General features: G+C 38.7%; 1 protein-coding gene across 3 annotated transcripts in view; it reads left to right on the top strand.

The window, feature by feature from the left end:
• Positions 1–15,107, top strand: part of pde10a (phosphodiesterase 10A) — a 66,085-nt gene extending 50,978 nt beyond the window's left edge. For all 3 annotated transcript variants that reach the window (XM_082556617.1, XM_082556618.1, XM_082556619.1), the window contains 19 exons: positions 34–154; positions 1,362–1,411; positions 1,518–1,658; positions 2,573–2,728; positions 3,698–3,748; positions 4,217–4,275; positions 4,519–4,570; positions 5,107–5,249; positions 6,016–6,108; positions 6,355–6,541; positions 7,383–7,525; positions 7,821–7,904; positions 8,027–8,177; positions 8,280–8,435; positions 9,566–9,738; positions 9,893–10,004; positions 10,211–10,291; positions 11,657–11,745; positions 12,795–15,107. In XM_082556617.1, coding sequence (XP_082412743.1) covers positions 34–154; positions 1,362–1,411; positions 1,518–1,658; positions 2,573–2,728; positions 3,698–3,748; positions 4,217–4,275; positions 4,519–4,570; positions 5,107–5,249; positions 6,016–6,108; positions 6,355–6,541; positions 7,383–7,525; positions 7,821–7,904; positions 8,027–8,177; positions 8,280–8,435; positions 9,566–9,738; positions 9,893–10,004; positions 10,211–10,291; positions 11,657–11,745; positions 12,795–12,894 — 2,142 coding nt within the window. In that variant the 3' untranslated portion in view covers positions 12,895–15,107. The remainder of the gene's footprint in view (positions 1–33; positions 155–1,361; positions 1,412–1,517; positions 1,659–2,572; positions 2,729–3,697; positions 3,749–4,216; positions 4,276–4,518; positions 4,571–5,106; positions 5,250–6,015; positions 6,109–6,354; positions 6,542–7,382; positions 7,526–7,820; positions 7,905–8,026; positions 8,178–8,279; positions 8,436–9,565; positions 9,739–9,892; positions 10,005–10,210; positions 10,292–11,656; positions 11,746–12,794) is intronic.
• Positions 15,108–16,551: the final 1,444 nt, after the last annotated feature.

The following is a 16,551-nucleotide window of genomic DNA, read 5'->3' as shown; positions in this document are numbered from 1 at the left end:
AGATCCAATTTCTTTGTGTCTTGTGTCCAACAGTACCAGGACACAAATGTGCAGGGTGTGGTGTACGAACTCAACAGCTACATAGAGCAGCGCCTGGACACTGGAGGAGACAATAAACTCCTGCTCTATGAGTTGTGCAACATCATCAAAACAGGTAAAAGTAAACATCAACCAAAAGTGGATTTTTGCAAAACCTCTCGCGATGAGCACGGCTTCAGATACTCTGGGTGTAATTTCAGCACCGTAATAGTGGAGGAGCAGGATAAGCTCAGATGCAGCAGGAAGTTTTGTCCGTTTAAAATCAAATTTGGTGCACATGTACTTTTCTAACACCCACTTTAGTAAACCCCACCCACATGCTGATCCAATAAACAAAAGTAAGGATAAGAATTACTTGCAAATTAGCAAAGCAAACCAAATCATGTTTGTCACTTACAGGCCAATAAACCAGAAAATTGAGTTATGTAAAAGGTTAAAAACAATCACTCTTTTTTATTTTATTGATTCAGTTCATAAAGTATTGATGGATTATTTGTTCCTGTTTCATATTATGACTCCATCTTAATGACTGGGAGAATTTCATAAGCAGTGATTCAAAGTTATACTTTTATAATGAATCTGAGTATAAAGGTTCACTTTATCCAAACCTCATTTCTCATTAACTGCTTGATCACTTGTGCACTGACTGCACCACCAGGCTCTCTGACTCCACATTGTATGATAACATGACCTATATATCTGTGTGAAGTAGGACTGGAAAGGAGAACTGGGAATGAGATGCACTGGATGGCAGTCAAAGCTGTCGGTCAGAGTACCCTTGTAGTTATCTAGGACATTGTTAATAGATTGGTATTAGATTACAACGGGGGGGGGGGGGGTGTCTCTCTGTTGTCTTTATTTTTCTCGCTGATATCTGCCATTTATTTTATTTTATTTCATTTTTAAAATTTTATTTCAGGTAGTCAGATAGGGTTCAGGCAGAAGCACCAACTAATACAGTATTTAGTCAACAAAGAAAGCAGTATTTCATAATTATGAATAATTTCAGGTAGGTAAGGTAGGAGTTTTTAAAGCAAATATTTAAACTTAAAAAGATAAGATAAGATAAGATAGCCTTTATTAGAGGTATTACAGCAGTAGGAATATATAATACTCCAGTAACAGAATAACGATAGATAGATAGATAGATAGATAGATAGATAGATAGATAGATAGATAGATAGATAGATAGATAGATAGATAGATAGATTGATTGATTGATTGATTGATTGATTGATTACACACACATTCGCAGCATTTGGCCAGATTGTATTTTAGTCACTTGCTCTGCACATCTGTGTCTCATTTTTTTTTTCCTGCAGCAACTAAAGCTGATGGATTTGCACTTTACTTCTTGGGAGAATGCAACAATGTGAGTTCTGACTTCTTCTGTTTTTTTACTGATGCATCTCTGTGTATATGTTCCTTTTTTCTCCAGTTGTGCTTCACTTCCTGTTCTTGTCTGTTCTTCTCAACAGAGTTTATGTTTATTCACTCCAACGGCGGCCAAGGATGGGCCTCCATCCCTCATCCCCTCTGGCCCCATCGCATTTGGGACAACCATTGCCGCTCATGTTGCCAAGACTCGCAAAACACTGCTAGTAGAGGACGTCATGGGGGTATGTGTGGCTGTCATCCATCAACAGTGTAACATTTCAGTGCATCTAGTGTTTGACTACTTTATGTAGCTATAAACATATAATGAAATAATTCTTTCTTATTGGTCTCATTGGGTTAATGTGCTCAACACTGTCAAACTAAAGATATTAAAAAATAATCATAATAGGAGTAAATATATGAAACAAAAGGTAAATTAGTCAATACTAATTAATGAATTAATATTTTGTTAAGTGATCAAATATATTAAATTTATTGTAGGCATTCTTTAAGTAATTATTATGATTTATTTGGATGTTGCTGTTGTGTGAATGTACTTTTGCATTAATTCTCCTTTTTTAATATGTTTAATTAGTCTAGCGCAATTTTTGCAAATGTTTCTTTTGTGTTGCCTCAGTTTATTTTCCCTCATTTGTCGTCATTTTCTTTTCTCATTTCCTTCAATATTTCTGCTTCATTAGGCAAATGATGAGTATTTATGTATTGGGCCATTTAGTTTGTTATCCAGTTATGCTTTTGCCAGTATTTTCATTTAGTTACACATAATAAATTATCCCTCTTTTGATTTACACTTCACACTTTGAACGGGAGCAGATTTCAAAGGAGGTATAAGAAGAAGCTTCAGAATTCAGGGAAATATCAGCACAGGCACACTGTAGTGGAAACTCTTCAAGTTTAAAAGTCAAAACAAATCAGGTTCAGCTTTAAAGAAGCCTTAACTTTATTATAAGGTGTGTGTGTGTGTCTCTGTGAGTGTGTGTCAAAGTGAAATTCTTAAGAAAACAAGCGCATGAGACACGTGGCGTACTTTTCATAGCAACAGATTTAGAAACAGGAGTTTCTTTGTAATCTTCATCAGTTAATACGCCCTGTGCAGTTCAGGTGATAATGTTCTTCGCTGGTCTTTGTGTTGCAGGACGAGAGATTCCCCGACGGCACAGGGCAGGACTCAGGGATCCATGTTCACTCTGTCCTGTGCCTCCCCATCATCACTGCCATCGGGGACCTCATTGCCATCGTGGAGCTTCACCGGCACTGGGGCAAGGAGCCCTTCAACCTCAGCCACCAGGAGGTCAGTCTGACCCAGACAAAACACACCAAGAGTGGGAGGCTGAAGCAAGGCTCACAGAACTACAGTTAGCCTGGTATTACCCTTAATCTGGATCTGTTTGAGATCTCTGTTAGCTTTGTGGGCTTCATTTTTATTGTCAAAAATATATAAAGGGGTATATTTGTCTCCAGATGAAAGTCTTTCTGTGAACAACAGTGCATTGAGCTGGAAAATGGCTTTACATATAGAGAATGTTGAAGCAGGTGTAGGCAGGGTGTATAAGCTTTAAAGATCAAATTTAAAATGCAGAGCATTTAAAATGCTCTTTTCATTTCTGGTCATCGTGTAGATATAATCGATATGTGAACAGCTTGTAAAAGTCAGTATAGTTTAAACCTGCATCAGTTTGTTTTTATCTACTTTAAAGGGGCTCAACAGGTAGCTATTTGCTTATTACACATTAATAACGCTCTTTTTTGGCATTTTTAAATTTTTAATTGTTTTATTGTGTTTAGTGGTTTGCCATATTGAATTAATGTACAGTGTAAACTACTGCAAAACACTGAAGGTGCAAGTCAAAACCTCATAATAATGAGCTGAACGCTGACATGCTTTTTAAACCTGCAAAGTCCTGCTGTTATTTTTAGAAGTTGTTGTCCTCTTTTTAATCACATGTGGACAGTGAAGGTCTTTTCCGTAACTTGTCTTGCAGCTTTTATTTTTCATTTCATTGCTTAAATGCAAATATACAATAGAGATGCAGCAGGTTTGAGCCTGAGTTCCCAGAGTTGCGCTGAGTTTGTGGGGTAACTAGCTCTTCTGTGATTATGAGACTGCCTGATGTGCAGAACAGATAATTACGTTGAGATTGTGTCGTAGTGAGAAAATGTGATAAGCACAGATTAAACCTGCACGGTGTGACTTAATGTGTAAATTGCAATAGTATTTGTACTGCAGTTCTTTGGAGCTAAGCCTTGCTTTCTTTTCCAGGTTGCTACAGCTAATTTAGCATGGGCATCAGTTGCTATTCATCAAGTGCAGGTGAGCAAACCTCTGGAGAAGCAGAACTGAAAACTGAGTGTGTAACAGATACAGTATACAGTAACTCACTGAAGACTTGTCAGGGGAAAAGGCGAATCCTACCTGCTCCACTTATTACTGTATGTTCTCGAATGATTTTGTTTGTTCTGGTTCTGCACCTGTGTTTTTAATGGTTAAATCCACTGTGTACAAGAACTGAGTTGTCACCGACACCAGTCCAATCAACTGAGCCGTAGTTTCAACAAATAGCTCCCCAGGGACGTCATTATGCCCCAGTCCTGTTTTTATATGAACAGATAGCATAACACCTCAGAGAAGCAGCGTCCCACTGCAGCTCTGGCCACAATGGACCTCTGAGCCTGTGTGAGCAGTGCAGCCCTGCACTCCTGGGTTAGCTGCTCTCTATTCTCTGGGAAATTTTTGATACGTTTGTGTACTCACTCGTGACGTCTTTTTCCTTGTTGCTAGGTGTGCAGAGGCCTCGCCAAACAGACTGAGCTCAACGACTTCCTACTAGACGTATCAAAGTAAGAGCTGCTCCTGTTACAGTTTCCCTAACACCAAATAACTGATGCACAAAGTGAATATTGTTTGGTCTAATAAGTATCTTGTCCTCACAGCACGGCTGTGATAACATAAAACTTGTAGCCCACACGATAAAAGAGATTACTACATTTTAGGCAACCTAGCTTTCATGTCTTGAATGTGAACGTCATCAGAGCTTCCCATTTGTCAAACATCTCAATGCGCCATTTCTTCTTTTCGCACAGAACATACTTTGATAACATTGTGGCAATAGATTCTCTACTTGAACATATTATGGTGAGTGTGATTTCTGCAAGTACGTGTTCATTCACATTGTCCTCAAGGCTACACATCCTGGGAGTGTGTGTTAAATCATGTCTGTTAAAAAGACTAGCAATGCCGCAGTAACACAGATTCACTCCTATTACTTTCTAAAAATAATAGCGTGCTCATAATGATTATTCTTAACTAATTAAGTGGTTACATTAGTTTTAGATACATAGTAATCAATACGGTACTTTGTACATCTAAAACAGGCAAGTGTAAAATGTGGTTTTCCTGCTTCTTTTACTAAAACCTGCTTCTTTTTTTGTATGTTTTTGGTTGCCTTGTGACTGTGGTCTTAACTCAAGTCATCTGGTTCGAGCACTAAAATAAGAGGGGATGACTTGTAGTTTTTGCTTTTTTATAATTCTCCTCATTTAACTGTTCAGTCCCGAATCACTTAAACCAGCAGTGTTTTATCTGCTTTGATAGATGTAACTCCCAAGTTCTTGTCAGTCCCCAGTGTTGTTAATAAGATTCTGTCCCTGATGTTTTTGTTTTTTTTACAGATATATGCAAAAAACCTGGTGAATGCAGACAGGTGTGCACTCTTCCAGGTAGATCACAATAACAAAGAACTATACTCTGACCTGTTCGACATTGGGGAAGAGAAAGAAGGCAAACCTGTCTTTAGGAAAACCAAAGAAATTAGGTATGTACACTTTTTCTTTTTTTCTTTTTTTGCTTTAGTGTGCTCAGTGTGATGATTTTATTATTTTTAGACATGACTCACTTTTTGATCCTATGTTCAGAGTGCACCGTTTAAAATATTCTACTGGCCTCCTGTGACAAAATCTGCTAAAGTAATAAAAAGTATATGCAGTAGAAAAATAGCAATGGCATAGTAGAGTATTATTTTGCAGCATCTAAGCTGCTAAATTGAAAAAAAAAAATAAAGAAGAAACATTAATTACATAAATGAGTTTATATTCTGTTAAAAGCAGAATTGTTTGAATTTTCATCTTTAAGTTTTAAACTTCATAAACCTATATTTATTCATATAGCTTATTTTTTCATTTGTATGTTTACATGCATATATTTGTTTGCATTTTTTTTTCCAATTTATTTTTTTCATTTTTAAATAACATTTTTATATCTGTATCTTTTTACAATTCATAATACTTGTCTTATTTAAATTTTCATTTATTTTAACATTTATTTTAATAAATAAAACAGTAAATAGGAAAAGAAATTAGTAAATAAATACACAGTGAAATCACATAAAAAAATGAAAGCTATTTTAATTATTTTTGGCATGTTCAGTAACACATTGTGTATCACTGCCACAGATTTTTTGTTGTTCTCAAATCTGCAATGGTTTACAATTTGGACTGCAAATGTCCTAAATTAATTTCCGTATTGGTGATTTATTACTGAGTTTAAATGCAGATTATCTCTCTCCTTGTTTTTGTGTGTAGGTTTTCTATAGACAAGGGAATAGCTGGCCAAGTGGCTCGGACAGGGGAAGTCTTAAATATCCCAGATGCCTATGCAGACCCACGGTTCAACAGGTAAAACAGGCTCTAAGCCATTTTTACTTACTTTTACATTAAATAAATATCTTAAATAATGCTACTGAAGAGTTCTGCTTCAGTTACTTTTGCTTATTCAGTTGTATGCATAACACCGGCGCTAAGATACTACTACTTTTAATGGAGCCTTTCAGTATGCAAAAGCAGTTAAAACACAAACATGCTACAATGTATGAGTCACAAGATAAGCTGACAAAATCAACATAACTATGTCTTTTTGAACAGAGAGGTGGACTTGAAAACTGGCTACACCACGCGGAACATTCTGTGCATGCCCATTGTGAGCAGGGGGACCGTTATAGGTGTGGTGCAGATGGTGAACAAGTTAAGCGGAAGTGCCTTCACTAAAACAGATGAGAACAACTTTAAGATGTTTGCTGTCTTTTGTGCTCTGGCCTTACACTGTGCAAATGTGAGTACACCAAATTAGTCTTACACTTCTTAAAAGACTAACTAGTGTTGTCTAACTGCAAATGCATACCCCACTGACTTGATATCTTCCTGCACACACTTTTCAATCTACATACATTATAAGAACATTGTATATATGGCGTACCTTCAGGCCACAAGTGCTCAATTTTAACCATCTTATTTTGACATAACTCCAACTTTGACGTGGCGGCTTCATCGGCAACCAAAAATCACAGTCAAACGAATAAAGTGCAGTTTCTATTTAAAGTGTGCAGTGCTGTAAAAATGCATAATCACCGGGTGATTATCCCTTACATGTAACACAAACATTTCATGAATCATGCTAACTCTCAGAGCCTGCATTGTGTGGCCTGTCTGTCAGAGCGTGTCCTCGCTGTGGGGCCTGACTCACTGTCATCGCTTGCGACAAACTTACGCATGAGCAGCGTCACAAACTTGCTTTTAAAATTGATGCGAGATGTTAATATTTAAGATGCGAGGTCTGCATCCGTCCAGTGACAAGATTTGTGTTTAGTTGTAATTTATGCCTCGTGTCTCTGGGACGCTAACTTTGGCTTGCTTCTGACTCAAAGTGATTTACGGGTGAAGGTGTGATGCCTGGGGCCTTTACATGAACATCTAGCTTGAGGACAGGGATGCAAACCAGATGTGGAAATGCTATTTGGAGGCGTACACTACGACTACAACTTTAACTTTCACCGGAGAGACTGATAGAATTTTACATTGATATTATAAACAACATTTCTGTGGTATGTATAGCAGTGTTCAAGTTCTCACTTGGCATTTTAAAGACTTATTCCAGGTCTGTGATTTCCCTGCAGATGTACCACAGGATCCGACACTCTGAATGCATTTACAGAGTGACGATGGAGAAACTGTCTTATCACAGCATCTGCACATCAGAAGAATGGAAGACCCTCACCCAGCTCAACCTCCCTGCACCTATTTATAAAGAGATTGAAATGTGAGTGCCTCCTCTGGCGGCCTTCTAGGGAACTCATGTTTTGACCTTGAGTGTAGTAGACATGAGTGTACAGCCACATGTCTGTGAAAGGCACAATGACACAGCGCAGACCTGGACTGTGTCGCCCTGCAAGAAGAGTGCAAACACAAACACAGTGCAGGAAGGACCGTGTCCTATAGATGTCAACCTGTCAGTTTAAAACTCTCAGATCTCAGAAGTCCCTTAATCTGCATGTTGTCTCCTTTTCCCAGATCTGCTGATCATGTTAATTTAAACCTTTTGCTCCCTCCTCCAGGTTCCACTTTGACATCAGTCCCTTTGAGGAGATCTGGCCTGCCATTTTTATCTACATGGTTCATAACTCCTGTGGAAAGACCAGGTAGCGTCAGCAATATTGTTTACACAAGACTACGACTCAAACAACAAGAAACTAAATGGAATAAATAGTAAATAAACAAACATACACTACCAGTTTCTTTGCCTTTTTTCCCCTTAATACAGCTTTGAGCTGGAGAAGCTGTGCCGGTTCACCATGTCCGTAAAGAAGAACTACCGCCGTGTGCCCTACCACAACTGGAAGCACGCAGTGACGGTGGCACACTGTATGTACGCCATCCTACAGAAAACCTCTGGGATCTTCACAGAGCTAGAGGTTTGCTTCTTGTTGGGTCTGCTAGGAAAATAACTGGATCAACATCTGCTGTCACTGTGTGCTTTCAAGAAAATGTGTTTTTATTTGCCCACCATTTTACAGAAGAAGGGTTTGCTAATAGCCTGTCTTTGCCATGATCTGGACCATCGGGGGTATAGCAATGCCTACCTCCAGAAGTTTGACCATCCACTGGCTGCTCTGTACTCAACCTCCACCATGGAGCAGCACCACTTCTCTCAGACTGTTTCTATCTTGCAGGTAGAGATCCACAATACAGAATTTAGGGTACCTTGAAAATCAACATGTTAACCTTTAATCTTATTTCCACAAGTGTTTAATAGGAAATAAAGAACCTATTACTCAATGGCTCAGTCACACTAGAGTAAAAATATGAAAGCACCTCGCAGTGACTAGGAAAAAAGATCAGTGGTTGCCAAGTTATTGCAACGAATTTGTTTCAAATTCTGCAACCAGTTTCAATGGTAATTACACAGCTTGAGTGTAACTACCATTACACTCTTATCCTCTGGGCAACTATGTTTGATCACAAGGTGAGTGCACACGTTGCCTGGTGGGAGGCAAACAACTGCGCTCCATTTTGGACTGACTGCAAACAATAATTGCCTCCTAATTTATTAATGTGGACAAATTGCCAACACGCTGCAATAAATTGGAGTCAGTATGCGCCAATAACTTGTCTGTGACACATCTGTGGACTCAACCGGTCCAGATGACAGCTAATAGTCAAATTATCCCAAACAGATTGTATGAGATCGCCACCGTGATTCCATTCATAAGACAGCAGAATGACAGCAGACTCACTCCGTCTTATTCCCGTTTTATCGACTTCTTGATGGATACGAGTCACTTTGAAGATGGCTACTGACTGCGAGATTTCGTGTCTGTCTTCGAGGCAGGTCAAAGGGAACAAGAGTTCATTGCACGTGGTTACAATAATTTGGGTTAGTGCTACGGTTTCCAGGCACCATTTCCCCTAGTGTGACTGTAGCCTAAATAGTATACTTCACTGGACAAAGAAATGAAAACAACTTGATCAGCAAAACAGAAAAAGGATCACAATTTAAAAAATACCCATAAAAAATGTTCCATCGGGTTCTGCAACAATGTCATCAGCTTAGAACAAACAAAAAATATTTTACTATATTAGATAACGAATCCTTATACGAACTGTCAGTTACATATGCATTCAAAGGATCATATGACTTAGTTCTGATTAGCGTCTTACAAGGTGTCTTTTGTAACATGCAGGATCTGCTAGTTTGGGCTGTAGCCTTGTGATGAACTTATGTTTGCAAGATGTTGTAGTCTAGCTGAATGCCTCATAAGTGGAGCTTTTGCTTTTTTATTGATCTCTTTGTTTCTCATAGCTGGAAGGGCACAATATTTTCTCCAACCTGACTTCCAGCGAGTACGAGCAGGTGCTGGAGATCATTCGAAAGGCCATCATCGCCACAGACCTCGCCCTCTACTTCAACAACCACCACCAGCTGTCGGAGATGCTGACCTCATGTGCGCTGGATTTGAACAACCATTCCCACAGGTCAGGCTACGACTCACACTGGGGCACAGGTCAGGTCAGGACCACACCAGGTCTCATCAGTATCACGCTGTGAAATGTTAGACCTGGCGCACATAAACAGCACATTGAGTCCTTCCCCCCCGCATGGATATAACAAGGCTTTGCTCCCCTCCAGGGACCGTGTGATTGGTCTGATGATGACAGCATGTGACCTGTGTTCTGTTACCAAGCAGTGGCAAATCACACGACTCACAGCCAACGACATCTATGCTGAGTTTTGGGCTGAGGTACAGTGGGATACTGTTAGACTTTAAACAGTTTCAGTGTCATGATTATGCCTCCAGTGTAACAGTCTGGCCTCTATTATTGCTCATAAATGCTGCTTCAACTTACAATTTGTAAGGCACAACATCGTGTTGTCTAGTGGTCAGGAGACTTAACCACAGTGTGCAAAAATAAAAGCCATGTTATTTGTTATTTTGTTACTCCACAGGGAGATGAGATGAAGAAGATTGGGATCCAGCCGATCCCTATGATGGACAGAGACAAGAAGGACGAGGTTCCCCAAGGCCAAGTAAGAGCAAGACATTTACTCGTGTGTTTTAACTGCTTTAAATATTTAATGAATGTTCGGCCTTCTGATGGGAAATATATTTTAAAAGAACAGCATAGGAACTGTTGAATCAATGCTTTTGTAGTTTTGCTTCTGTACACCACAGCAGTGGATTTTAAATCAAACAATAAATAGTTGATTGAAGTGTTGACTTTAAGCTTTAATTCAAGGGGCTTTCGAAACCTTTTGCTAAAAACTATTTAGCAATTACAACCATTTTTATGAACAGTCTCCATTAAATTCACGGCTTCTGTAAACTAAACAGTTTAATGGCCACAATATCTGTAGCTGAATTTGCATTTTTTGGCTTTTCACTATAATTTGAAATATAAAGTCTAAAGAAATGTCATTGCAAGCGAGGGACGCCATCATTAGACTGAAAAAACAAAACAAGACAAAAAACATTTAGCCAAATCAAAAATCTGGTTCATTCTTAAAAGGAAAAAATAGTTTGGAGGGATCAGCAAATCCAAAAAATATGAAAGACCACAAACGACAACTAAAGTGCATGATTGCAGAATTATTTCCATGGTTTAGAGAAACAAGTTAATAACATCTAACAAGATTAACACTCTCAAGTCTACAATCAAGAGATTCCCAAGATGAACTTGCACCAGAATGATGGGAACAGAAAATATGCGGAAGGAAAGAAATCTCATGAGCCAAAGCAGACCTAATCTTCAGTTAAACACGGTATAGAATATGTCACAGCATGGGTGTGTATGGCTCTGAGTGGAACCAGGTTGCGACTGTTTATTGATGATGTGACTGCTGATAGAAAAAGCAGGATGAATTGTGAAGTGTACGAGGCTATACTTTCTAGCACTTCACTGTGCAAATGACTAATGACCTCAGGATTACTGCAAAAGCAGCCCAAAAGTTTCTCAAGGCAAAGATACTGGATATCCCTCAGTGGGTAAGTCAGTAAGCAATCTCTATCCAATGGACCATGCTTTTCAGTTTCCTGAAGATAAGACTGAATACAGGCCTGGCCAGGCAGAGCATTTCAGTGGAGGAAACACAGCATTTGATGATGTCCATGGGTCCTAGACTGCACTAAAAACAGTCCTTGTATTTAAAATGATGTTAGTTTCTCCAAATAACTTTGAGCCTCTAAAAATGGAGGATTACATATAAAAATGTATTTTATTCCTATACAAGTTTATGAAACAGTTTTCCAACGTGTCTGCACTTCAGTCACACTTGATTTAAAATCCTCTGTGGTGGTGTACAAAGGCAAAAATGCAAATATACAAATATTAGCACATGCTACATGTTTTGCTATTATTAAGTCCATTTTACATTTGCTTTCTCATTTTTTTAAAGGTGGGATTCTACAATGGTGTTGCAGTTCCATGTTACACGACACTTGCTGAGCTTTTTCCTCCATCAGGTCCTCTGCTAAAGGCCTGCAAGTAAGTTATTCAAAGCTAGAGTTGACAAAGAAATTGAGTGAATGAATAATTCTTGGTTTTTTTTGTGAAAAATGTCTAAAACGCCAAAGTCTAAATGTTGCTTTACACATTATTGTCATGCTTATTTCTGCTCTGCTGTGATCGATAAATGAGCTGACAGCAGCTTGAAGGGTAACCAGTAATGCATGCGCCGTCCTTAATACAGTACTAATCCAGTAAGATCAGAGGTGATAAGGTGTGTGTGCACAGGCACACGTTTTTAAGCATTCCAGTGAAAAATACAAAAAAATGGCATGTTCTGCTATTAATGTTTGACCCCACTTTTGTTATGAGTTTTTTTAAAAAGTATTTGGATTAAATGAAAAATAAATATAGACTACAGTGTGCTAACTTTGTGCGTCACTGTGTGTGGTGTGACATTGTGCATCGGGCATGTCTGCGTGCACAATAGATAAGAGTGTAAAGAAGGTATTTACAGTTGTTATTTCTGGTTTTTGAACGGGATTGTGTTGCACATTCGTCTGCCCTTCTGCTGCTTTATAAAATGTGTCCTTGATCTGTGGGGAATGCAAACAAAGTGAGCAGTGTAATACTTAAGCCCCAGCTGTACGTCAGCACCGAGCTCCGGGTGGGCAACAGGCCTAGACCCTGTGGAGCCCTGCTGCATGTTGTGGGATCTGCCAAAGACGTGTAAACTGCATCAGGCTGTCTAATTGAATAGAATAGCAGCAAAGGGAAGGTTTTGCTTTGTTTTGGTTTTTTGCACTCTTGTGTCAATCACAGCACATGGGTGAGAGATCACCTTCATGACAACAAGAACTGATTGTGTTGCCTGGCCACTGTTGTAGCTACTGTTTTGTTTTGCAAATCAACTTCGTCCTTTTTGTGTGTGTGTGTGTTTTGTAGTTTTGCAATTTTTGCATGATTTGAAAATTTTGTGTACTGGTGTGATTCTTAATTCTCTTATTTCAGACTCAAAGCCATGCCTCTGCACTTGTAAATGAAATCTTTTCCACTGTGCATCTGATCGAGGTGGTTTGTATTTGCAGAGAGAACCTGGGCCAGTGGGAGAAAATAGCAAGGGGAGAGGTGGAGGACATCGTGCCCAGCCGGCCTTGTGATTCGGGCCCTGTTAAGGTGGACAACTGACAGACAAAGGAGGGTTGCTTGCTCACCAAAGGAACACAGCCTGAATCCTGCCGTTGACCCAGACCATTGAAGGGGAATGAACCCGCAATCTGTGTTGGCAGGAGACGGATTAGATAAAGGCGACTTGACTTTCAAAACACACACACACAGTTACCTCATCGGGTGACGGAGGTGTCAACACTGACGGTTTCACCGATCCCAGAGAGTGACAGACAGTTGTTGGTGAGGGAATTCAATCCATCGCCCTACGTCCACTCAGCTTGGGAATTCACTTGGTAGAACAGACTTGGTTGCTTTATTTTGGCTGTATTATGTTATTTTATTATTTTTCTTCATATGAGCTGATTCCATTATGGTCTTGTATTTGCAGAGGCCTTATTCTGAACCTTTCACAGGCTAGGATATGTGAAATCTTGTTGTCAGTTCAGGCTTTTTTTTTCCTTTCTTTTTTTAAAACGGTACTGTTTGCCTTCTGTGTTTGCCGTATGCGCACTACTTCAGCAAGGTATTCCCAGAGACAGAAGGAATGTGTGGAGCAGATGTAGGGGTGTAATGCCATCTCATTGAGAAGGTGGACACTAGATTTTTTTTTATTACTTTTTCAGCAAAAATCCTTTGCAGTACTTGAATAAAGACATACAGCCTATTCTGCGAGGAGATGGCAGAAATCCCCTGCAGTGTATGCTACAAGCGTGAATGAACTGTGATGAGTTACATAATGCCGACATTTGTGAATACAGTCACAAGAGAGTCACAATGTTTCCTGAAGTGGACCCCGCAGCCTTTTAGCCCCAAGCGTGTAGAAACCTGCTGCACAGTACATCAACATCCTTCGGATTAACAGGATCTGACCCCAGATCAGCAGTCACTGTTTGTAGTACGGAGATCAGGAAAAAGGAATGAGCAAGTTTCCCGTTCCAGATGTTTATATTAAGCCAAGACTGCATACTGCTTAATTTCCTCTCTCATTTTTGAAGCCACTATCACATCATCAATTACTTTGCACAACAAGTTAACTAAAGAATGACTGTAGGAAGTGGACTGCATAGTTTGGGATGTTTTATCTTCTCTTTTTTTTTTTACAAGAAAGTTTCATAGAGGCTGAAGTTAACGGCAAACAGTCATCTGCTTCATATTCTCCCATAATGTCAAACCTGTTAAGCTAAAGTGAAATATGTCCAACTCTGGGATTGCAAGTGAAGAATGTAGTTTGACCGTTTGCCGGTGTGTGACTGAAGTTTCCCTCGAAGGAAATCAATCATTTTACACTTTTACACTGATTCTCCAACCTCATGCTGGGGGTTGGGGGGGGGGGGGGGGGCGCACACACATTTGGACGCTTTCACATGAGTTTCCGAGATCTTCCAAAAGACAAATTTATTTGTCTGAAACTGTCATTCCAGTGGACAGTGTCCCTCAGAGACTGACACTATTGCTCCAGTAATTTGTTATGCGACTGATACTGCGGCCCCCGGTGTTGTGAATGTACATTTCGATGAATGTTTCGTTGGTTGTAGACGCTCGGTGGTGGCACGTGGGTAAGCGCGCCATCAGTTACCACCATGTGCTCTGTCTTACTTTTCAGAATTGCTTCCAGTAAGCTTCAACCAAGAGCAACAATTAGCATGCACCTAAACCGAACTTTATATTCAAACTTTTTGCATATAGGTGTATACTGTGTACAATCTAGGATTTAGTTTGTACAGACTGAGATGTATGCTCTGATGGTGCTACTCTGAATGGCAGTCGCGCACTTTCTGACTGTGTGTGTGAGTGTGTGTGTGCGCATGTGTGTGTGTATGTGAGAGACACAGAGAGAGAGCACGAGCATGAAAGAAAGCTTTGTCTTTTCCCCACTCCAACCCCACCTGACAACATGATAAAGTCACTGCACTGTCCCTTCTACTTTTCAGCACCAGTTATATCCTATTGTCTGCACTATGTTTAGCTTATCATTATTATTATTATTATTATTATTATTATTGCTATTATTACTATTGTTATTTTCTTAATTAGAGTTAAATTTAAATTAACTTATATTTTTTATACAAAGAAAAATAATGTTGGCCTTTTTTTGTTTTGTACAAAGTAAACATTAAGATAAATTAAACAGTCTAGACATGTTACTGTTACCAAGAATAACTGAGGAATGTCTTAACTGTACATGTAAGAGCAGTAGCCCAAATGACTTTTAATAAATACCTGAAAATACACCTTTGTGCCAGTTTATTCATTACCTACATACCTTTCTTTCTTGGGCCTGTTTCAATGATCAGTAACAATGCATCACCCCTGAATGGTCAGTAGCATCACCCTACTTTTTAATTGTTCTAAAAAAAAAAATGAAAAAAGAAAAGAATACTTTTTAATACTTTTGAGTTATTAGAAATTTCAGGAAATTTGTGAAATGGCCTCTTGTTTGCAGCTATAAATAAACTGAAAAGTAGAGTGTTTATCATTTATAGCATCTATAGCATTTCAGTATCAACACTTTATGGTAACTCTGTAATAATTACTGTATTTAATTCACTCTGTAATATCACTTTTGCCCTTTGAGCTGGTCAAACAAATGTAGTGAAAGAATACGAAAGTCGGCAAAATCTGAATGTCATAAATGTTTCTTTTAAGAAGATGAGTTCCTGAGATCTCCTCTTGGAATTCTGGGAGTGTGTATAGTTGTCTTATTGTGCTTGCACGACAAAGGCTTGCAGCTGACTGAACTAGTTTTGTAATAAAGCCTCATCCGCTGCCGTTATCATTCATGTTAACAATCGAATTTCTACAAGATGGCTGCCCAAAACTACAGATCCATCACTGTGTTAAACAGTTGGCAGCTGGTGCTATGGAGGGAGGGAAAGTTTAAGCACATTTGGATTGATGGAGTAAAAAGACAAAAAGATGACTCACTGTACAATTCTGTCTTACTTTCATATTTTTTCATATAATTATGTAGTATCTTTTTGGTGCCATTGCCTACTGACTATTAAAAAACATTTCTTTACAAATTCTCAGTAAACAATATGAACAATATTTAATCTGACTGCATTCTTCCCACAGAGATGATCAATTTAAATTTACATTTTGACTAAGGGAACTTAAATTACTTAAATTAAGTCATTGCTCAGACTAGAGATGGACTGTGGCATTTCATATGTGAATAGTCATTAAATAAACCTCTAATGATAACATTTTACATGTTGAGGTAGTGGACAAAATAAGAATGCAAATGAATGCAAAACGTTGTTGCAACACAACCATATTAATGTACAATAAAATACATTACAGTTTTTTTATTCATGTTCAATTTTGCCATCTGTGTATTCTGGTGACTTGAACCCTGAGTCCATGTTTCACTGTTTTTCTCCTACTCCCTCAGGACCCTGTGTTTAATGCACATAATAACCCACTTATTACAAAGAACCAGGTGAAGATGAAGTGAAGAGTTTGAATAAAGTTTTTACAAGTAACAACATTTCCCCATTTCACAAAGATTTGTATTAATTTTTCGTTCTGTGCAGGAACATATGTAGTATTTATTGAAGAGCACTGGAGTTCTTATCAAATAATGAAACAATTTTTTTTTTATAGATGTAAATGTTTTTAATAGTTTCCTTCTTTGAATATAAGTAAGCTGATCCCATAATTGCGTTAATGTTT

The sequence above is a fragment of the Aulonocara stuartgranti genome (genome assembly GCF_965226115.1).
Source record: "Aulonocara stuartgranti genome assembly, chromosome: 13".
NCBI classification, from domain to species: Eukaryota; Metazoa; Chordata; class Actinopteri; order Cichliformes; family Cichlidae; genus Aulonocara; species Aulonocara stuartgranti.
This window is presented reverse-complemented; position numbering and strand designations above follow the sequence as displayed.